General features: G+C 40.4%; 1 protein-coding gene across 1 annotated transcript in view; it reads right to left on the bottom strand.

Annotated features, from left to right (window-relative positions):
* LOC103257083 (60S ribosomal protein L32-like) overlaps nucleotides 1-10,360 on the bottom strand; it is a 10,578-nt gene extending 218 nt beyond the window's left edge. Inside the window, exons 1-4 of the mRNA XM_021710782.1 lie at nucleotides 10,261-10,360; nucleotides 7,356-7,485; nucleotides 6,353-6,392; nucleotides 110-466 (exon numbers count right to left, since the gene is read on the bottom strand). Coding sequence (XP_021566457.1) covers nucleotides 110-466; nucleotides 6,353-6,392; nucleotides 7,356-7,485; nucleotides 10,261-10,360 — 627 coding nt within the window. The remainder of the gene's footprint in view (nucleotides 1-109; nucleotides 467-6,352; nucleotides 6,393-7,355; nucleotides 7,486-10,260) is intronic.
* Between the last annotated feature and the right edge of the window lie 13,002 nt (nucleotides 10,361-23,362).

Below are 23,362 nucleotides of genomic sequence, written 5' to 3'. Positions count from 1 at the left end.
CCAGGCGGGTCTCGAACCTGCGGGCTCAGGCAATCGACTCACCTCAGCCTCCCAAAGGCGTGGGATTACAGGCTGAGCCACCGAGCCCGGCTTAGGCTGTTCTTTCTACAATGGCTTTGCGGTTCTTGGAGGAAACGCTGTAAGCAATCTCAGCACAATAAGATTTGTTGCACATCAGCAGTACTTCCAGCTCCTTGGCATTGTGGACCAGAAACTTCCGGAAGCCACTGGGCAGCATGTGTTTTGTTTTCTTGTTGCTCCCGTAACCAATGTTGGGCATCCAGATCTGGTCCTTGAATCTTCTACACACCCTGTTGTCAATACCTCTGGGCTTCCTCCAGTTATGCTTAATCTTGATATATCGGTCTGACTGGTGCTGGATGAACTTCTTGGTCCTCTTTTTGACGATCTTGGGTTTCACAGGAGTCTGAGGGCAGCCATGATGCTGGGTAGGAGATGGCTGCCACTTCGGTAGGCAGCACCAAGGAAGAGTAATAACTAGCTTTTATTAAGTGTTTATCTCAGCCAGATTCTGTGCTAAGGTACTGTTTAGATGGTCTCTGATTTACTCTTCCCAATCACCTTGTGAAGGCACTAATTTAACTGATCTTATCTTACAGATGAGGAAACCGTGCTTCAAGAGGGGAGAATAATTTGTCCAGGATCACATAGCTAGTAAAACATGGAGCTGGGCTTGAAAGCTCAGGTATTCACCTACTGCACTGCTTGAAGAATGCTTGGTATCTTATAAATCAAAAGTAGAACAGAGAAAACAAAATGTTCTCACAGATAATAGAGCTTATTTACCTAGAAGTGTAAATTCACATCAAGTGCTTAGCACAGTGGCTAGCACAGTATGTCCTTTATACCTTAACAGAGATTTGCTTTTATTAATAAGCTATCTACTATAGGGTCTAGAAAACACCAGGTACTCAGTAAATGACAAATCCTGCTATAATGACTGATATAATTCACATATGAGCTTTATTCTCTGTAGTCGTCCTCTATATTATCAAGGTCCTTGCCACTCTTGGCTTTTCCCTGACATTTCTAATACAAAATGCATTTTGGGGACTCCGCGTCCTTGATCCTGCTGTTTTTTTTTTTTTTAGCCAGAAGTGCCATTTCTTCATTTTCTACCCATTGAAAAACCTTCTCATACTATAACGCCCAGCTCAAGAACTGCTCCTCCATGGCATTTGTCCTGATCACCTTTATTCCTCCTTGGTGAAGGCCCCAGGCTTTGATTCCACCTTGATTAGCCCTTACTAGTTGTTCTTGCATCGTTCTGAGATGTAACCATGACAAGGTTCCCAACTTAACTCTGAGGTCCTTGAGGTCCAGCTGGTGCTTGTTACTGTTTATATCTACTGTCTTTTCATTCTTCACCCTCCCAAGCAGCCTTGAGTACTGGGCTCAGTAACCAGTAGGCACTCAATAGTCAACTTGAATTGCAGATTATTATCTTGGGGAATCACACTTTAAAACTCAAGTGTTTTTTATTGAGAGGTTGCTCAATACCAAGAATATACTATTCTCAGAGAACTCAACCTGTTGCTTAGAGAACAGGGCTTTGATGGTGCAGGAGAGGGGTCAGACACATTTTGAATAGGAATCATTGGCAAGAAGAGAGCAACAAGGGAAAACAACACAGGTTGGGGATGGAGACCCATGCTGTGGATACCCGCAAACAAGATTGGTATAATATTGGCTCCCAAACCACCATTACATAGAAGCCAGAACAAGCACTGGGTAGACTTTACCCAACTTGCTGGATGGTGATCCTGAGTACGTTGGTTTGGGCACCTGTTTGGTACCCCCTGGAGCACGTTGTTGTAAACACAGCTTCCATCCCTGGGGAGCTGTCAGTATCATACATTCCATTAGGCACTTAAGCAACCCCTAAATCGTTGCATTGCAAAAGCATCTTTTGATGGACTCATCAGCTACTAACCAGGAAAGACACAGTTGTCACCGTGTGGGGAGCAGAAACTCGCAATGGGAAGACACTCGGTGGGGGGGGGGGATTTGGGTTTTGGCATAGAGGATAAAATGCAAGAGAGCATTTTATCCAAACATTCCAAATTTGACTTACAAAGAAGAATGAAAGGGAGTGTGAGAACAGTATACTAGAATAGCAATATTAATAATGTAATCTTCAGAAATAGAGTAGGAAAACAATTTATTAGAAGAATAATATTAAGAGTATAATTACCAGATACTTAGTGAGCACTTACCTGTGTCGGGTGTTTTATGTATATCATGGAATCCTCAAAACAGTCCTAAGAATGGGGACTATTTTTATCATTTTTACAGACAAGGAAATGGAAGTTCAAAGACATTAAGCGCTTCACCTAAAGTCAAACAGCAAGGAAGACGTGACACAGGGATTTGGAAACAGGTCTTTCTGAACCCAGTACATGAATATCTGAACATTTTGATTTGCTCTATTCAGGGGTGGCCATAGTTTGGGATCTGGTTGTAAAAGAGGACATAAGTTTGAAGCCAGATGAAAATTTACTCAGTCAATCCCTGCTCCAAACTGCAACCTTTTTCTTTTCTTCTTTCCCAAGAGTATCTGCTCCTTTCTCTGTAGTTAAGCATGCAAATGACCATCTGCATAACATTCTGCTTCAAACTGTTAGGCGCTAGGGAATTACAGTTTACCCACTGGCCATATTTAATTTTTCCAATGTGTTTTTATTTATTTTCCTCCTTCTGGGAACTTCTCTAGAGTAATTTTTTTTCCAAAATAGGAAAATTCTTAGTCATTAATCCAGCACACGAAAGTATTCAATTATTATTATTATTGATTTTTATTATTTTTAACTAGAAAAGTATTTTAGCAGCATTAAAGAAGATTTTTGGAAAAAAAACCAAAGGATATAATTTACCAATCTGAAATAACTTTATTATTTCTTCCATCTTATCTTGAGCAACTTGGCCAGAGAGCTAGATTTTCATGTAGGTATTATATATGTATACATTTTGGTGGTTTATTTTCCATATACTTATGTAATTTCAGTTTTTTAAAAGAGAAACAAAAATTCCACCTTATTAGCTTTCCTAATTTCCCAAATAATTTTCGTATCCTTAGATATTTAGATGAGGTCTACTTTTCCGATGTTGTGTTGCTAACAGAGTGATAAATATCTTTCACAAACACTTCTCTTCGATTTCCTAAGGCAGTAATTTATTTTCCCAGACTACTTTGATGTGTCCTTCCTACCTAATTTTAAAGAGCTGGCAAAGTACACTTTAATTTGCTGACTTCAACTATTTTTAACCATTCTTTGATTCTTTTTACTAAGCCAAACACTACTGGGCACCAAGATGGCATAATACCTAAGTCACCACTACTCACTCCTCTTGGTGGGGAAGAGGCAGAAATTCCTGCTGGGTGCTTCATGGACCCTCCTGTCTGAGAAAGTGTCAGCTGTGTGTGTGTTAACTGTGGCTCGTGCCAACTACTCACCCTATGCCAGGCATTGTGCCATGTGACTTATATGGACCAGCACTTAGCACAATGTCTTTTTTTAAAATTAATTTTTACTATAAAGATGTGGGGTACAATTCAGGGTTAGGTATAGAAACACTGATCATGCAGGTACCCTTGTTGATGCCCCTCCCTCCCGTAGCAGTTTCCCTTAACTGCCAATCCACCTCTCCCTCCCCTGACAGTTTCCCACTACTGCCAATCGCTTTCTTATAGCATTATAATTGTTCAAGGTCAGCTTATGAGCGAGAACATGTGGAACTCTGTTCTTTGTTTCTGTGATAAATCACTGAATATGATTGACTCCAAATCCATTCAAACTGCTGTAAAATTCACATATTTGTCCTTCTTTGTGGCTGCATAATATTCCATTGTGTATATGTACCACATTTTAAAAAATCCAATCCAGCTTCGATGGGCAACACGGTTGGTTCCATGTCTTTGCTATAGCACAGTGTCTTACACATGGTAGTCCAGCACACAGTATTTGTTGCTATTTGCTGTGACTGTATTCTCAGAATACCTTCAGAAGTCATTCTAATTATTGGTCCCATTTTAAAGATGAGAGCACTAAGGCTTTGAGCTGTTGAGTATCATGTAATGTCAGATAGTTAGTAAATGGTGAAGCTGATTGGGATCTACATCTGCCTGATCCCAGAGTCCAACATCTTTCTCTCTCTCTTTTTTTTTTTTTTTTTTTTGAGTTGGAGTCTCACTCGGTCGCCCAGACTGGAGTGCAGTGGCCGCTTCCGGCCACCATAGCCTCGCCTGCTGGGCTCCAGCGATCCCTCCGCCTCAGCCTTCCGAGTAGCCGGAATTACAGGCACGCGCTACCACGCCTGGCTAATTTTTTGATTTATTGTGGAGATGACGTCTCGCTGCCCAGGAGGGTCTCGAACCCGCGGGCTCAGGCAATCCACTCACCTCAGCCTCCCAAAGGCGCGGGATTACAGGCTGAGCCACCGAACCTGGCCTTTCTCTCTTTTTTTAAAGAAATAAATGCACGGCAGTCTGTCGTTTTCACCACACGGCTGTGCTACTCATGGGTGGGAGTCCATCTGCTTATTTTCTCTTTTATCTCATTTCGTTTCTGGGAATCCTTATAAGATCTAAAATAACCCCAAACTCAAGGTTTAATTCTATTTTTGTCTCAAGTCTTCAACAAGAGTCAGAGGGATCAGGGGAAGAGATATATTAAACTGCCTGGGGTGTCTCACCATTGTCCACGAGGCAAGCCTGGCACAAATTGTAGCCATTTAACACATGCTTCAGAAGCTCCCATCTGTGTCAGGCATGGGCTATTGGGGAGGCATGCAGATGAGAGGTTTTCCATCATATCTCTTATCAAGGCAGAATAGAATCAAGCACACAGTAAGTGAACAGTAATTACCAAGCATGAAGTTACTCTAAAGAAAATGATCAAGGTGCTGAGCTATGGGTGACAAGACAAGGTGAGGGGATCTAAATGTGATAGGCTGATCAGTTACTGTTTGCCTTCCTTGCAAAGTGGAACTCCTTATAGAGGCCTTACTCAGATTTTTGGCATGTTAGCAATTCTATTTTGCATTTTTAGTTGCTCAAGACCTGATCAGGTCAGTTTTTCACACCCTTGCTTTGGGATCAGAGATTTTTAACCTCAATACTATTGATTTTCTTTGGCTAGATAATCTTTTGTGAGGCACTCTCCTGTGCACTGCAAGATGTTCAGCTGCATCTCTTGTTTCTGACCTCCAGATGCCAGAAGTCTCCAGACATTGCCAAATGCACTTCAGGGGCAAAATTGTTCCTGGCTGAGAACCACCGCTCTAGACTTGTAGATCGTAACATTTTTGATGTCGTGAGTAATTTCCAGAATCTGACAAAATCTAGGAAATTTATAAAAGTAATAACTGTTGCAGAGTGCTTTGCTGGGCATCCTGTTAAGTGCTTTCCACACACAATCACGTTTACTTTCCACAACACTCATAGGAGGAAGGTGCTGATTGTTGCTACCTCCTTAAGGGCTGCAATCACACACACAGTCAATGGCCGAGTCTGGGGCTGAATCTAAGCCTCTGTGACGCACAGCTATGGGTGGGCAAACATAGCTATGACTCTCTAAAGTCATGGATAGGCGTGGATCATCCTCACTGGGCCATCTAAATCAGCACATCTCACATTTTAAAGTGCACGTGAATAACCAAAGAAGCTTGCTTAAATGTTAATTTTGATTCCGTAGGTCTGGGGTAGAAACCAAGATTCTACATTTCCAACAAATTCCCTGGTGATGTGGATTCTGCTGGTCCGTGGACCACACATTGAGCACGCAGGGCCTAGAGCAGCCGTTCTTACTTAAGCCTTTCTGGATTGCAAATGCAGCCAAGAATCTGGTAAGTGATGGACCTCTGCCCGGAAAACTGCAATTATGCACACACATATTCTAAAAGCCCAGGTTAGGTCCCTGGCTCTCTATAGAATCACACCTTAACCCTTGCCAAACATGAATCTCACCTGTTTTCAACAGATTTCTCATGAAGCAGAATTTATAATGACACTTTGACTTACCCCTTACATCATCTTAAACACTGGCAGTCTGGAAGTCCTTGGTGCACCTACCCGGGGTCTTTCTTATTGTAGTACAAGTCTATTACCTCCATTGTTGCCATAAGTGGAGACAAACAACAGCCCCTCGACAAAGAGCATTGGCCTCAAATTCAACCCACCACTTTCTTCTTTGGCCTCATCTTAGATAATTCTTCAAGTCCTGCATGGCATCTTTCCATAATAATACTTCTTTCTACCCACTCTCTCCTTCCATGAACAATTATCTACGTAATGCATATGCCATGTGATACAGTTATCAGAAAGTGATGTTACCTGAACATACACATACAAAACAATATGAGAAGATACTTTTCTAAAAGAACAGATAACCTTAAACATTAATAAGTGGCAAATCTGTGAAATCAAAGCATTTTTTTCTTTTTTATATAATAGCCTTTCATTCTTTTTATGATTTTGTCTTTAAAAGCTCTTTCTGCAGATGACAGATGATATTGTTCTTCTATCCTGCTTCAGACAGAATTAAGGGAGGAAGGGGGAAAAAACTATTGTGGAGCCTCTCCGCTCTGCAACACGATTTTTATAATTAATATATACAACTGAGCAGAGAAAGGTACGTTATAATGAAATGCAATTAAGAGGTGTTTGTTCTTTTCCCACACATGATGACTATAATTTCCTTGGCTGTTTAGAAGTCAACCATTATGATTACATTTTGCACATATCTTTTCTGGGTTTTTTTTTTTTTTTTTGCTCCTGATTTTGTTTATTTTTCAATAAAAAAACAAACATAGATTTAGAGCATTTGATATTCAGATAACATCATCTTTTAATTATAGTCCTTAGTGATCATTAAATCTAACACCTTTTATGGTATTTCTTGCATTGGCATGACTTCCAATTTTTAATTAATGGACCTTTAAAAATAGCTCCAAATAAAACTGTAATTTCAATTTACAAAAAAGCTTGGGTTGGGCGACAACATTATATTTTCCTTCCATGTGGAAAAGAACCAATCTGATTTTATAGTTATCTGTCATCTTGGACTTTAATTATAACTCTCTTGTACAACCTGACATTTAGTCATGCACGCTGGGCTGCCCTCTCTCCAGGCCCCTGTTCTCTTTCTCTTTTATCCTGATCCTCCCCAACTTGAATGGAAGAACAAGGGTTGGGAGGATCCACCAGTCATTTGTTGGGGGAGGTGGTGTATGGCGGGGTGAAACCAGGTACTTATTCAGATTCTTCTCCTTCTCACCGCCTGTTTTCATAGCTGAAGGTCTGGCAAGTCAGAATCAGCCGAAAGGGCATAACTCACTTGGAGCTGCTGAGCTCGAGTGCTGAGAAACTCATCTCTGGCAACAGAAACTCACCAACCCGGAAGTGGAGAGCTATCATCTCACACAAGAGATGCTCCATAAAAGATGTGTGGCTTAAACGAAAATTTACTGGGATGAACAGGAATAGACCCAATTATAGAGTAGGGCCCCTAACACTAAATGCTAGGGCATAATTTTTACTCAACATCTTTTAAGTATTCTGGAACTGGAAATTAAAGATGGTGGTGGCATTTACTCTTATTTACTGTATTTCATTTTGGGGGATTATTTAAAACGTATGTTGCAAGGAATGGTTACTCCCTTTTAAGAGTCATGCTTAATATCTCAGAAGCTGCCATCAGGGAAAAGGTACTTCTGGTTCATCCATGAATATGTCTTTGTTTTTTTTTTCTCTTCCAGGCACAAACAATCAGGAGATATAGGAAGAGCATGTAGTGCAGTGAAAATATTTTTTCTTTTTACTCTATACATGTATAACGATTTGTTAAGGTGTCAGTGCCACTAAAAACCTCAAGTAGCTCTTCTCAGCTTACAAGTGGAAGTTAAAATATACAGAAAACAAGATTTGAAGCAAAAGAAATAGTATATAATCCCAAATAATAGTATATAATCCCAAATAATTGGCATCCACTAGCCCTGCTGTTGCCAGTTCAATTTACTGAGGTGCCTATGTGCCAGGGAAAGCACTAAGGGATACAACGGTGAATAAAAAAATAATTCCTTCCCTTGAGAAGCTCTTTGGCATTGATGAGATTCCCAAAGCAGACGGAAGTTCTAGCAGAAGTGGGAATGACTTCTCACACCTGGTAGTGCTGAAACCCTGGGCTCACAGGCCAAGCTGCTGCTTGCTTCAGACTTACCTCTGTGAGGCTCCTTCAGGCTCCTAGGTCAATGCTGAGTCGGCTTCTGCTTAGTTATCCTAGATAAACAGGTCTGTTCATGAAAGGGAGCGGCTTGTGAAGCCTGGGGTGGGGGCATCTCCAGGCTCCTCTTCCTCATATCCCGTTGTTTTCTGATCTTTCCCACCAGAGCAGACAATGGAAAAAAGGTTAAAATGAGCTGTACTACATTCCCTGCTCTGGACAACTTTTGCTTCCAACCCTAGGAGAACAATGTCTTTTCAGCAACAAAGTTATGATTTAATTAACTTTCCCCTTTGTGTTTACAACCTGTTGGACGAGGGTTTTTTTTTTTTTTTTCCCCTTCTGGCTATCACAAAACATGGTTTAAACCTAAAAAGATTTTACAGGTATTTGTGCGGTGGGCTCTTCCCTTAGGCTTTCCAATTTGTTTCTCTTGATTTGTCTGCCTGACTCTGTCATGTCCTGCCAGAAGGTATAGGGCATGTGTCATACTGATATCCCTGCCAACTCTGAGTCCCCTGTGTGAACACTCAGGGGTCTTTGAGGATCATGCCCTTTTTCTCCCCTTTGTTCAATTACAGAACCATGAGCTGAGGCTATGATCAGATCTGATTCACCCACTAATTTTCCAAGTGGCTTAACTTCTCTCCTGTTGATGGTGTAGTGAGATAGATGACTCCACATAGTTGTCATGAAAAGAAAGTGAGACAGTGCTTTCCAAAGAATAGAGTGTGGTCTAGTGGTTAAGAATCAGAACTTAGAATTCAGACTCTGCCCACACAATAGCTGTGGACCCATGAGCCAGATAGCAAATCCTCTGAAGCCTCAGTTCTGTCATATTTAAAACAGGGATACTGCATACTTTCTCAACAAGTGTACCTGCATGATCAATGTTTATATACCTAACCCTGAAATGTATCCTACATCTTTATAATAAAAATTTTAAAAAATAATAAAATAGGGATACTAATGGTTCCTTCTTGATAGGGTAATTATGAAGATCAAATAAAGTTTTTAGTACAGAACCTATCGCTTAGTAAGTACTTAGTAAGTATTGACAATTCTTAGGGGTGTGTGTATGCGTGTGTGTGTGTGTGTGTGTGTGTGTGTGTGTGTATGTGTGTGTGTGTATGTGTAAAATAGAATGCTTGACTAGGATTAGGTGATTTCTGTATTATTAGGTGATTCCATGTATCCATGTATTAAATATTGAACTTTGCAGGGTAACTTAACTTTTTGAAGCATAATCATTAGGCTCATATGCCCAATTCAGAAGCTTCTCCCCTCAACAGATGGTTTTCTTTTCTTTATCAACACATATTTTAAAAGTTCATTCTGACTTTTCCTTGCCAGTTATTCCAAAACACTTTTGTGATTTGAATGAGGCCCCATGTGTCCTAATGCTTCTGATTTCAGAGACCATCAGGCAGGGATTGACTCTAATCGCAGATGGCTTCATAGCCATGTGACCCATGTGTCTGCACAAGGCCCTCTCCCAGAAGGGCCTTGCATTTAGTTTTATAACCTGCTGTTGCCATCTTGGAATTCTTTGCACTGTGCCCTGCAAATTTGGTAGCTGCTCTTGTCTCCAACTTTGGTTTCTAATGGCAGTGGGGTTCTTGAGGGAAACCTTGATGCAGGATACTCTGGTTGTTCTCTGAATCTCCTTAAGGCCCCCTCCTGGAGTAGATGTTTGCTTTCCAATCAAGTTAAGCTTAGAAAATCGACAGCATGTAATCTCTTTTCTGGATGTTGTATGCAATCAGGTCACTATTTTATACCTGTGGCAAAGGCCCAGCATCTATTTCATTAAACCAACTCCACATACATCCTTCACCTCAGTCAACATTTCTGAGGGGGGCTGCAGCTTTACTGATTTGATTAATGCTGTTTTTCATGGTTATATGGGCTGCAGGCACCGAGTGCCCTCTCAGACACTTGGGATTAATCGCCCTATAGTTAGAACATCAGCCCTTGAGACAGTGCTCCCTGAGCCCCAGAAAACTTAGCCCTGTGTCACCATTGTTGACTTGCTCCATGGTGTGATGGCTGTCAGACGCCCTTAGGAGCTCAGACATCCCTTCCTCCAGTACGATCAGAATGCCTATTGCCAATTCCATATCTGCCCTGTGTCATTTTGGCTTCTCTCCTATTTCTCCTTTTAATGTCAGTTATGCCCAGTGATTGACAATGATAATTATTCCTTGGAGAGCGTCATATTAATAAAAGTCACTGATCTAACTTAGATGATTCCAAGCAGTATTCTTTTCTGTCCTCAAACAGGAGACTTTAGCTCCTCCAAGTGCGAAGCTTGCAAAGAGAACTAAGACCAGGTTTCAGAATAATAGGTAAGCTTCCTCCTCCATATCAGCCCCAATGCAGAGCCCTCTTTTCTCAATAGACTTTTTCATCTTCTTGATCAACATATCATTATTTTAAAAAATTCATTTTGACTTTCCGTTGCCAGAAAAGGCTCTCCATCCTCCCTGCGCACAGCAGGAAGCTCTTTCAGACTTGCTCAGATTGGTGGGTGGAGGAGACCACAATTATACCCCCTTTCAATGACATGTCTGTGGTTGCAGTGACTCCAGACAAAGAAGCTGAAATGTATGAAAGTTTCTGTGTCTTCAAGACAGAACCTAAAAATACCTGCCTGAGATGCAGGTTGGGAGCTATTTCCAACTACAGGACTCTGAGGTTTTCCTGCTGAGAGGTTAAGTGTCTCTGAATTCTTTGCAGCAGGTTGTCTAAGGTACCTGGTGATCAGGGAAGTGATGAAGACCAGCATGGAGGGTTACAAGGCTCCCCCAGGCACCTTAGCGTCCTCTTCCCACCCTGCTGTGCATGGCTACAGGATACCAAACTATTCCAAATAGCCAAGGACACAGCCCATGCACAGGACAGGCTGTTTAAGAACCAGCATCATTGCCAACTGGTCCTATTTCAAAGAGACTGCTCTGTCACAGGGAGATTAAACAAGAAGGAAATATGACCCAGAAGAAAGGGACCTGAGAAAATTTCAAGTCACACTTGAGTTATCTCTAAAATAGTTCCTCACCCAATGGTCATACAGGCTATATTTTCATACTTCCTTTGATGGACAGCTTACTACCTACAAAGGAATCACACCATTCCATCTTTGGCAACTTCCCTTTAAAACACTCTTTCCTGTTCTTGAGTCAAAAAAATTGACCTGTCTCTAACATCTAATTGGGGCCTCAGATAATTCATGTCTTTCCTATTCTATATTTTAGTATCGTAGATACTTAGAAATGTTGCTCACATGTTGTACAAAGCTTATCTTCTTTAGGCCACTGTCTCTGTTTCCTTCAACCTTTCCCTATGACCTTGAGTCTAATCTCACAAGGTTTTGCTTCTCTGGAAAATACACAAAAGTCATACCTTCTGATGTGAGCATTTGTGAGGACATTCTGTGAACATTTTTAACAATGTGAATGAGAAAGGAGTTTTGCCATAGAACTCAGGACTTTAAAACGGAATTCTTTGAGATATTTAGAGGTTGGCTGGGCTGATTGAATCTGGTGCTGGAATACTAAATTTGAAATCTGTATGTTAGCTCTTTGTAGCATGCAAGGTTCCTTTGACGTTCTTGGTTCCAGAAAAACTCTCAGTCTGGTGATTGCAGTGCTCTTCAAGAAGTGTGAGGAAGTCTCTTGATTGGCCTAATAATTTGGAAGAGCAGAAACATTTATTAAAGGGGAGAGCAGAAGGAATCATACTTATTTAGGGCCTTTCATTATTTCTTAAAAAGGATATAAAATTCCAGCATGAGCCACATTGTAAAGAAAGGGAGATAATTGTACCAGAAAACCTGAACTAAAAAAGCTACACAGTTTTGCATAAGAAATTTTTTTTTGTTATTTTTTAAATAAAATTTTATTTTTAAAGAGTGCTTTTTTTAATTCAAAGGTTTTCAAATTCTCAGGACAGTTGCAAACACAACATAATGAATAAATCTATATCTTCATCAATTGTTACCATCTTTACTACAAACGATCTCTTTCCACACACACACACACACACACACACACACACACACACACACACCATCCAAAAATAGTTAGCAGACATCATAATACATTCCTCCATCCCTCTTCCTATACCTCTCCACCTCCACCATTAAATACTTTGTCAAGCATCACCCAAGGAGAAGGACATTCTCTTCTTTAGCCAGAATACCATGATCACATCTAAGAAAATCATTTATTCAATAGCATCACTCAACATGCAGTTCACACTCAAGGTTCAAGACTTTTTTTTAAAGTCCTCTTGATTATTTTTAAAGTCCAGAATTCAAGCAAACTCCTTGCATTACTTCGATTGTTGTGTATTTCTGTCTCCCCCAGTCCAGACAAGTCCTACCTCTTCCCTCTGATCTTTACCACACTGTGTCCATTGAAAAGTCCTAGACAAGGTCTTGCAGAGCAAGACACATTCTGGACTTGTCTAACCATTTTCTCACATTTATATTTAGGCTAAATATTTCTTTTAAGAACACAGTTTTCTCCCACAGCATCACACTAGGATCTTTTGTTTTTTAGGAATCTCTGAATAATTCCTTTTTTCTATTCTACCAGCATAACAGCAACAATGCCCATGACACCCACAACACAGCACGCATTTAGAATATGAAAGATGGGCCTGGCTCAGTGGGATGTCAAGGCGAGTAGATTGCTTGATCCCGCGGGTTTGAGACCAGTCCAGGCAACTTGGTGAGACCTCATCTTTACAATTAAAAAAAAAATTAGCCAGGCGTAGTAGAGCACGCCTGTAGTTCTGGCTACTTGGAAGGCTGAGGTGGAAGGATAGCTGGAGCCCAGCAGGTCAACGCTGGGGTGGCCGTGAGTGTGCCACTGCACTCCAGCCTGGGCAACAGAGTGAGACTCCAACTCAAAAGAAAAAAAAAAGAATATGAAAGATAACCATTTATGGACAATTTCATTAGAATTGAGAAGATTTTGAAAAGAGGTGACTTTAAGTGAAAATTACCCATTCTGATTTTAGTCATGCTTAAAGATTAAAAAAAAGACTGAGGTATAAGACATTAAGATGTCTTGTAAAAGCCCACTAATGCTTAGAGATTATGAACAAAACTAAAATGTTCTTATGACTGACCAGTTGGACAATGTGACTGTGACAATTTCCTCAGTTATTGTGAGGAATCTCACGGCAGGTAGTGTCCAACAGGTGCTCTGGAATGATTATACTCATAGGTTTCTACTCTGACCCTTCGGTCAGCCACAGCTACTCCTAGAGGACCCCACTCCTCTGAGTTTCCTGCCATCAGTTGTATGCTTTGCCACCTGGTCTCTAAATCAACACAGTCAATGACTAGACCTCACAGTCTCTCAGCAAGACAGTTCTTGGTTTTAGCCATTTCTACTACAGGGCTCAATCAGCTATTTGGGGCATGTAAGTAGAGGGGGGTAGAGCTGGTGGTAGTTACAAATTCAGATATCTTACCATTTTCTTCTACTTTCATTATCCCCACTTCCATTAATTCCTGTCCCCAGGGTTTCTCCATTCTGCTCTGCATATAATCTCCCTAGTCAAAACCTTCTGTAGGCATCAAATCACACACGTAGCTACTTGGAGGGTAAACTCTCATTCACCTGTGACCAAGTTCAGCTTCAACACAACCAGTACAATCTAACCAAGACAAGTTATGACTGTTTCATTAGAAACCATTTTTTCAGGATATAAATCCATATCTCTATAAATATGGACACAGGTAAGATACAGATACAAATTTTAAAAATATATTTAATGTACAACTATATGTTTTAGAGTTCTATGACCAAACATATTTGGGAATCATTGTATTAAACACAATTGAAGAAGTTTTTCTGTGTGGCAGATGTCTTAACAGCATAATGTGCATTGTGAATCTCCAAGAAAGGGTCATTGTTGCAGTATTTCTCTACTTACTGGAACAAGAACCCTTGCTTCTTGCAGGATTTTATGGAACTACTCACTGCAAACCTTCCTGGGGAGCATCATTTGCATTGGGAGTTATACTTGTTGAGGATTTCTGTGATGAGCTCTAGTTTGGACTAGGTATGTTTTAGTGTCTTGTGCCAACTGGCTGATTTCTGAAGCTAAATGAGTAATTAGCAGGAGGATGAATTATCTTTTATTTAGAATTCAAAAACCACTTCAGGGTGTGTTTGTCCAGTAGGTTCTGCCCTATTGCCATTAGTAGAGAAAATCATTTGCACTTTATGTCTTTGTCTGAGATCTTTCACCAAAGAGCCAGGAGAGATTTCTGCTGGTCTATCAAAGATATGATAGTTTCACCTATTCATTCCTGCACTCACCATGCCTTTATCAGCATCATCCTTGTTAGAGCCGCTAAACCCAGTTCTGTGGAGGCCATGAGGGAACCCAGTTTTGTTCTCTTCCTGCAATGTTATAACTAAAGTATAAATAGAAACATAATTCGGGAATTACTACTTGTCCCTTCTCATCAGTCACCATTGTTTAAGTGTGCCACCAGGACAATTTTAAACGTGCTAAATCATTCCTCTTAAGTCCCTCCCTGACAGTATCTGGAAGGATTTTAGGAAGTACAGTAACATTTGAGTTGTATGCCCAACTCCATCTCCAGTAACACTTGGAGACGGTGACTGGGGTATCGGTTGCACACAGTCTAAACATTCCCTGTAGTCTTAATTAACCACATTCGCCTTCCTGCTTCGGGCTGAATCAGACCAGCCATGACCGAAGCCAGTGCTGGCCTGTGGGATCATGTGATTTGTGACTACATCTTGGCTTGCGAGAAACAATCATGTTTCTTGACCTGAAAGAGTTGTAACATTTTTTGAGTGCAGATTGAGTCATTGCTATTGCGTCAAACCAAAGTAAATGAATGTCTACTCCCATTGTCATAGACGGAAAGAAAGAAAAAGGAAAGAAGGAAGAAAGGAGGGAAAGAAGGAAGGAGGGAGGGAGGGAAGGAATAATGGAAGGAAAGGAAGGAAGGAAAGAAACAGTCCATGTTCTGGAGAAAGTCATAGGCAAATGGATGACTACTGACACTTAAACAACACTATTAATGACAGTTTGGTATTATTCCCCACCCTGCCCTCAACTAGCTTCACTGCTTAGACCTAGAGGTTCTGGGTGAAATTGTTGTTGAATAAATATATATGCTAATAGAGGACATGATTTGATGAATACACGATTAGAAAACTTATAGTGGTGGCCAATGAGAAATTTGCCCTTGAATGAGCAAGCAAGTCAAGGAAGTGCTGCTAAGCATAATTTCAAATAAATAGAAACAATCCCCTGTGTACAGGAATTCCTGGGCAAGAAAGTCACCTGCTCCTGTGAATCCTGGAGACAATGTTCTCTGTGATGAGTAGGAGCCCCTGTGTAGCTTGGTTCCCTGATTACTTATTCTGTTTATGTATGTCATCATCAACAACAAGCACTGAGCTTGTACCATTAGCCAGTTACTATGCTAAGCCCTTTATTTACTCGCACAGATATTGCAGTTACCTAACATAATCCTGACAAGCAGAGGGAGGAGGTTCTAACAATATCCCCATTTTACAGATAGGTAAACTGAATCATGAGTCAATAGGGCTAAGGTCACATGCTAGTTAGGATTTGAACTCATATCTTCAGAAGTAGAGTTCTTCTTAAGAAAAAAACCCTGTTTCACTGAGGATGCTCCCAAGTCTCATGAAGTGCAGGTAACATTTGTGATGGCTTTGATGGGCCCCCAGAGTCTTGCTGACTGCTCCTCTCTTCTTGGCATTTCTTTTCAGTTGTTGGTGTCCAGGCATCTGTTCTGCAGAGAGCAACCAAGAAAAGAAACTCAGGGTAGAGAGAGATCCCAAAGAGCAAGGTATTGCTTGTTTCTCACAGCTGTTCCTAACTACAATTTCTGTTTAATGAACAGAACATCTTTAGTGTAAGTACTGACACAGCCTAAGAAAATTGTCTAAGCTTACAGTACCCAAATTAGTTGTATGAGTTAATTTCCAAAATCCTGCATATTATAGTTCTTCTTAGTTTTTCCTAGTCTTTTAATGCTCAGAAATCCACCATCGTGTTGAGATAGTGATACAGACCATGCCATAAAAATGGTCTTTGATGCCAATGGCAGACGAATATTGCTGTTTTTATTGGAGGGGGAGGGAAAATTGGCATCAGCTAGGAAGTCACTGTGTGTTCAGTATCAATGACTTCAGTTCCCTCTGGCTGGCTGCTTCACAAATCCCCAAGCTCCATGAAACAACATCAGAAACAATAAAAGAAAAAAAAAAGCACAGGACAATAAAAAGGCATCCAGAAAGATTTTCATAAATGCAACAGTACTTTTAAAAAAAGCAATTTCATGTCTACTCCAGGTAGACACATAAAATCTTATGAACAAGTTCAAAGTCTCATTCATGAGGTTTTCATGAAGATCCTTTAAAAATATTTAAAAGTATGGAGTTGGATGGGAGGAAAAGGAGAGAAAATAATTATTTGTGCCATGTGAGTTTAGAAATCAGGGAAAAGATTCTTTACATTTTCCCTCCTTAGAAGTGTCACGAGTCTTGAAGCTCCCAACGTTTAGTGGCGTCTAGACAGAGGTTCGCCTTGTCACGGGGCTCATTAGTATTCATCATTAATTCATATTTTCAAAGCAACAAAGGAGAAAACAGTAGTATGAAGAATAAGGAAATGTCAAATCCTGGGAGTAACATTTCAGTGCAGTGTTGCAACTAAGGTTAGCGGAGGTTTTAAAAGCCAATCCAAACACAGGGAAGAGAAGAAAGCACATTTTCCTGCTCCCATTAAATGCCAGATGCATGCTCCTATGTCCCAGCCTACTTCTTCTTATCTGGAAAGTTGCTTTCAGCCCAGCTTCCCCAATCAAGCCTCTGAATTCCTTATGCAAGCTCATTTGATAATAATGACAGCACACGTTTATGAAGTGCACCTTTCTCACCAGGCCAGTACTCAGAGATTTACAAGGATTATCTTATCTCTCTTCACTACAATCCTGGGAGGTCATGCTCACATTATCCCTCGCTTTACAGACAAGGAAACTGAAGACAAAAAGGGTACAATGACTTGTTGGGCGTTACCCAGTTGGTAAACATCGTGACTGGGATTCAAACCCAGGTCGTCTGGCTCTAGAGCCCATGCTTTAATGGGGAGGGACGGGAAGAGATCTACTATAAAAAGGATGCTGCTCCTCCAGCCACGAGAGACCTTGCTTCTAGAAGCTCTTTCACACCCACACTCTTCTGCTTGGCATGAGCTGGTTTGGGTTTGGGGACATCAAAGTTTAGATGGAGAAAAAGACGATACGTTTAGCATCATGTTTTCCGAAGTCGCCTGTCCTCACCATGAGAGTGGAAAATAACCAAGCCCAGTGAGGTTTTTCCTCTCACAAAAGTGACAATTCTCTACTTTCCTTGATGTAAGACTAATGTATAAGAAACTGTATTTTCAACTACGTTTTTAATAATAGATATGTGTTAATGGGATACATACATTCTGATTTTTTTTTGTCTTTTTGTTTGTTGTCTATCCTAATACAAGTATCTGTTTCAACCACTCTTAACACTTCCCTTTTTCTTCATTTTTCCATTCCCTTATTCTTCATTTAGCAAGTCCCAGGAAACCTTGCCCGGGTGATTACACTATGTCAGGCTCCAGGCTGAGAACTAGGAGTACAAGAATACATAAAATAAGATTTCTGTCCTTTTTAAGGCTGGGGTGTGTGTGTGCGGGTGGGGGTGGGGGGTTCCCAGACAAAGAAATGTAAAATTATCATCGAAAGCATTAGCTAATATTTGTTAGCACTATTTGGCATTCTGAGCACATTGTATGTGGGTCCGTTCTTAATTTTCAGTTTTTTACTACGATCCCCATCTTATAGATGGAAAAACCAAAACATGGAGATATGAGATGACTTGCCAGTAGACTCACAGCTAGCAAGGGGGCAGCTATCATTGCTTACTCGGGAATCTTGCTCCAGGGTCTGGATTTATGAAGTAAATCATACAACTACGCTTAGGAAGAAAGCAGTAGACTCTGTCTGTGGGTATCAGGCCCAGATGAGGTTGACATGTGAATTGGGGCTTGAGGGATAAGTAGAAGTTAACTAGGCAGAGAAAACAGCATATACCCAGCAGGGAATACAATCTATGCAAGGGCACAGGAATCTGAGAAAACAATGCAGGTAAATAATTTACAGAGGTGGAATAACAGGGTGGAGAAGGGAATGGAGGCACGAGACTGTGTGAGATAAAAGTGGACAAAACATGTTGTCTTTTGCACAGAAAAGTGCCTGGGCTATTTTGTGAGCAATAGGGAGCCATTGAAGGCCCTCTGCAGGGACGTGCTCTCACTGAACTCTGATTAGAGCATTTTCTCCATTGTCCAAAATGCAAATAAAGTAAGGCAGTGTGAATCCTTTTGGAAAATCCTTTTTAATACTAGTTTTCATTAGTTAAGTGTATTTTTCCTTTACTTTTTCTAAAATGTCTGAGTCTATTGAAAGTGAAGTATAGTTGAGAAAACAAATCTGGTTTTGTTGTCAGTCTAAACACCATTTTGTACCGTCCAAGCCTAAAGGGTGAGTGCAAATGGAACGAGAGATGGTTAGTTGGGACCTGACCTCGGGAAATAGTCTGGAAGATTATAGGTTTCGATAATTCTGTGATATGTGATTTTTCTTTTTTAATGTATCTCTCCTACAGATAGCAAGCAGCCAGAAGAAAAATAAACCTGCTTAACTGAAGGAGTTGATCAGTTGGGTTATGGTTGATTGAGGCCACACTGGACCACCTGGTGGTGAAATAATTTATCCTGCTGTTTTAGGTCCTTGATTTGATCTCCATGTGGATCTGTTAATCCAATTCTGATTAATTCGTAGTATGTGTTTTGAGGCATCTTCTGAGGGTCAATAAGAAAGACTGCTGGAATCTACTAGCAATGTCTGCCAAGGTCACAGCAAGGGTTAGTGGTAGCATATTTGCTAAATAATTTCTATCCCTGCTCAAGAAAAACTCTGATGCTAGGGTACAGATTCTTGGTATCCTGCTTTAACAGTGACCTCAAGATCTGGAGCTGGTGGAAAGGGAAAATGATTGAGGTTGTATGGATGGTTCCCTAACATGGTCCCAGTACAGGGAACCAAACCAACATCCATATTCAACCCTCAATAACACAATTGTGGCTGCATTTATAGATAGTCATGCACTGCATAACAACATTCGACCAATAGCACTGACACTGCATATATGCCAGTGGTCACACAAGATCATATTTTTACAGTACCTTTCCTATGTTCAGATATATTCAGAGACACAAATACTATTGTATTACAATTGTCTGTGGTATTCAGTACAGTAACATGCTGCTCAGGTGTGTAGCCTAGGAGCAATAGGTTATTCCACATAGCCCAGGTGTGTAGTAGGTTAGACCATCTACGTTTGTGTTAGCACACTATGATGTTCACACACTGACAAACTTGCCTAATGTTGTGTTTCTCAGAATGTATCCCCTTCGTTAGGTGACACATGGTTGTAACTGTGCAACAGATATTAGTATTGTGAATAAATAGATATAAATGACACAACCCCTCATGTATAAATTGAGAGGGACATGGTTAAAACAATCCTGACCAATAAGTATAATTTGCTGAACCAGTCGTTTTTAATTCTAATTTTTTTTTTTTTTGAGTTGGAGTCTCACTCTGTCGCCCCGACTGGAGTGCAGTCGCCGCTCCTGGCCACCGCAGCCTCGACCTGCTGGGCTCCGGCGAACTTTCCGCTTCAGTCTTCCAAGTAACTGGAACTACAGGCTCATGCTACCACGCCCGGCTAATTTATTTATTTATTTATTGTAGAGATGAGGTCTCACCAAGTTGCCCAGGTGGGTCTCAAATCCGTGGACTCAGGCAATTCACTCACCTCAGCCTCCCAAGATGCGGGATTACAGGCTGAGCCACCGAGGCCGGCTTTTAATTCTAATTTTAAACAGTTTTTCAGCTTCTATGATACATCCTATTTGTTCTGTGTAGCTCAAAAGGCTTAAAATATGTTTGCATTTGAAACAGGTGAAATTGCTATAGGAAATTTTCTATGGCTGTTAAATATCCAGAGTTCTACTGTAAAAAGACAGCAAGGATGGCCCCTGCATAGCTGAGTTGAAATAAAACATTTTATTATTAGTACGTAGTTATAACAAAGGTAGATACACAGACTATGCTTGGGTGTTATGGGGAAAACAATTTTTTTTCCTAGTCCATTTTGCAATTCCTGAGGTCACTCAGAGTTTTAGGTCTAAAGTGAATGAAGGACAAATTTTCAAAACATCACATTTACCTGTATTATTGCTGATTTTTCCCTCCGGATTATAATATTTTTTTCTGAGAGGTTATAATTTATCTATCCACCTGAATTGCATGCAATACGATGACTACTATGTCTTTCCCTTGGGGTTTCATATTGGGCTGGTGATAAGAAAATCAAACTTATAAACAAACAGAAAGCCTTTTGCCTTTGAGAAGTTTCAGGCAGGGGCAGAGGAGAGCTTAGTGTGAAAATGAACCGAATAAAATACATTTTAAAATAGGATAATCTAATAGGCAAGCTTATCAATTCATACTTACTTTGAGCCTTTTTTTTATGTTTGCAAAAATCATGCCCAAGGAAAAATAAGAAAGAGAGAGAGAAAAAAAGAGAGAGGGAGGGAGAGAAAGTGGGGGGGAAGTGGAAAGAGAGAAAAGAAAAGGGGGGAGGAGGAAAGAGAGAGAGAAGGGGGCAGAAAGAAAAGAAAAAGGAAAGAAGGAAGGGAAGAAAATTCAAATGGAAAAATCTTAGATTGAATGTAAGAAAGCTGTCAACATTTGACCAATTTTGACCTACAAAAAAGACAATTTTATACGGTTCAACCAAAAAGCACGTAGTGGCTTCCAAGCAGTTAGATTTAGGACATTTGTATGGACCCATCTGTGTTAACTGGCACGGAGTCCAAACCATGTGCAGACCGGTTCTTCTATAATTGCATAAAGATTTTTGTATTGAGCACCTTTGAAAATAGCTCTGGTTTCCCAAGGGGCATCTTTCCTTGGTGCCTGTGACCTCTAAAGAGAAACAAAAATCACAGGCAGAGAAGTAGCTGTTTAAACATCCTTTGATTTCCCATCGTCATTTAGTAAATGCATTAAATTAAGCTGCAGATGTTTTGCTGTCAACACAACGCTGTATTATGGTGTGTTATTTTCCTGATAGAAACATTTTATATACTGTAAATAAACACAGTTTTGTTAATTAGTTAATGAATTATTTTTTAATGCTCCATTAGGCTTTAGAAAAAAAATAGCACAAGCTATTGAACGTTCTCATTTTTAATAAACAGACCTTATGGTAAATATAAAATGCTTAATATCTACCGAAATGGTAGCGCTTGCAGGAATAATTATGGCTCCAGCTCCCTGTTTTAAGTTATTATGTGCAGCTCACAGTATTTAAGGCTTGAAGATTAAAGTTTATTAGAAATGGCCAGGACTTGAGATGAAATATCTTAACATAACATCTTGAAGTAAGGGAGAGATACTAGGGATTTGTTAATTTATTTTATATTTCTTGCAACAGTCAGTTGCTTTAAGCAAGTGTCAGAGAAACAGTATTCAGCACTTAAAGTCCAAGTCATCCTGAGAAATGCCAGAATTTTAGTAACAAAACAAACCCACGAATCTTCTTCATCCTTGAGAGTCATGCCGTTTTCCCCCAAACAAGGACGGGAGGCTCTTTGCTTGTGGAGTGTCTCAGTCCAGCAGTAGATTGGAAAAATGTCCAAGCAGGGGACTCGAGTTCTCTCCCGGATGAGTTCATTTCAATAGTCACTGTGTTTCATCGGATGCAGCTGGTTACATTTTTAATAGGCAGATGGCTAATTTTACAGTTCCAAGCCAATCTCTCATTGGACAACATCCAGAAAGCCCGTGGTAGGGTAATGCCCAGCAGAAAGTTCAACAGGACACTTGGGGGGAACATATGCTAATGTCAGCCCTTTTACTTAAATGTCTTTAAAAAGAATATTCAGTGCTAAGCTGAGGGATTTTCACAGACTCAAGCCTAACACCAGATGGGTGGCCAGCTATGAAGTCCTTAGGGCCCAAGCAAATGCTCTTAATCAGGCTTGGATGGTCAGATAATCAAATAGCACCAAACCAGCAATCATTGAGTGATTTTTAAAAAATGACAAAGGTGTATGCATTGCAGAAATAACCTGGATAACTAGAGGAGCGATTTTCTCTTAACTAAAAAGCCCACAGTGTTATTAAAGCTCTGTGGTTCTATAACCTCAGCATCCCGGCCTCGATTTTGGGTGCCCCATCTGACCTTTATAGAGTTACGACTGTCCATTTACCTCCCCCCAGGTGACAGCCCCCTCCCTCCAGGGTCAGAGAGGGCAGGATGTCTGTTGCAGTTAAGCATCCTTATTTTTAAACTGTTTGGAAATCTCTCTCTCTAAGGAAATGGCTATTTAGACATCTTAATTAAAAGGGAATTTGGAAATATCTCCCGTTTTGCAGTGCATGTAATCAAGCATTTCTTATTCTCTGCACAAGGACTCTGGTTGCCTCTTCACAAAAGGCTTTGAAAGGTCCTAAAACAATCCCCCGCAGCTTGGGATGGGGGTTGGGGCGGGAGGGAATAAAAAAACCAAAGCAAAAAAACAACAAACATTTTCTAGGAGGTGATAAAAGTCTTGGATGCAAAGTATCCTTATTTTATCCCATGTGATGAATTGCCATAGGGTGACTGGAAAACTATTTAAGAACCACAATGGCAAATGCCGTTGTTTAAATGAGGCAAATGTTGTTTACCTCTGAGCAAAATAAAAGCTGAGGATCAGAAGAAAGAGGGGATCAAAAGATCTTTCTCCAAACAGATTTTTAAAAGAGAGTGATTTTTAAATGATTTCAACTCCTACTTTATAAAAATATTTTATGAGGCACTTTTCTGAAAATAACATGCTTCTGAAGAGTTTTCCTCCCCAAATCGCTTCCTGAAAATGGTGGCATTACTTTCATCCAGTGCAATTGCCTGCCCAGGACGCTATTTAAAACAATGCAAAAGAAA

Source organism: Carlito syrichta, unplaced genomic scaffold, assembly GCF_000164805.1.
Source record: "Carlito syrichta isolate Samal-C Ts95f unplaced genomic scaffold, Tarsius_syrichta-2.0.1 Scaffold301534, whole genome shotgun sequence".
NCBI classification, from domain to species: domain Eukaryota; kingdom Metazoa; phylum Chordata; class Mammalia; order Primates; family Tarsiidae; genus Carlito; species Carlito syrichta.
This window is presented reverse-complemented; position numbering and strand designations above follow the sequence as displayed.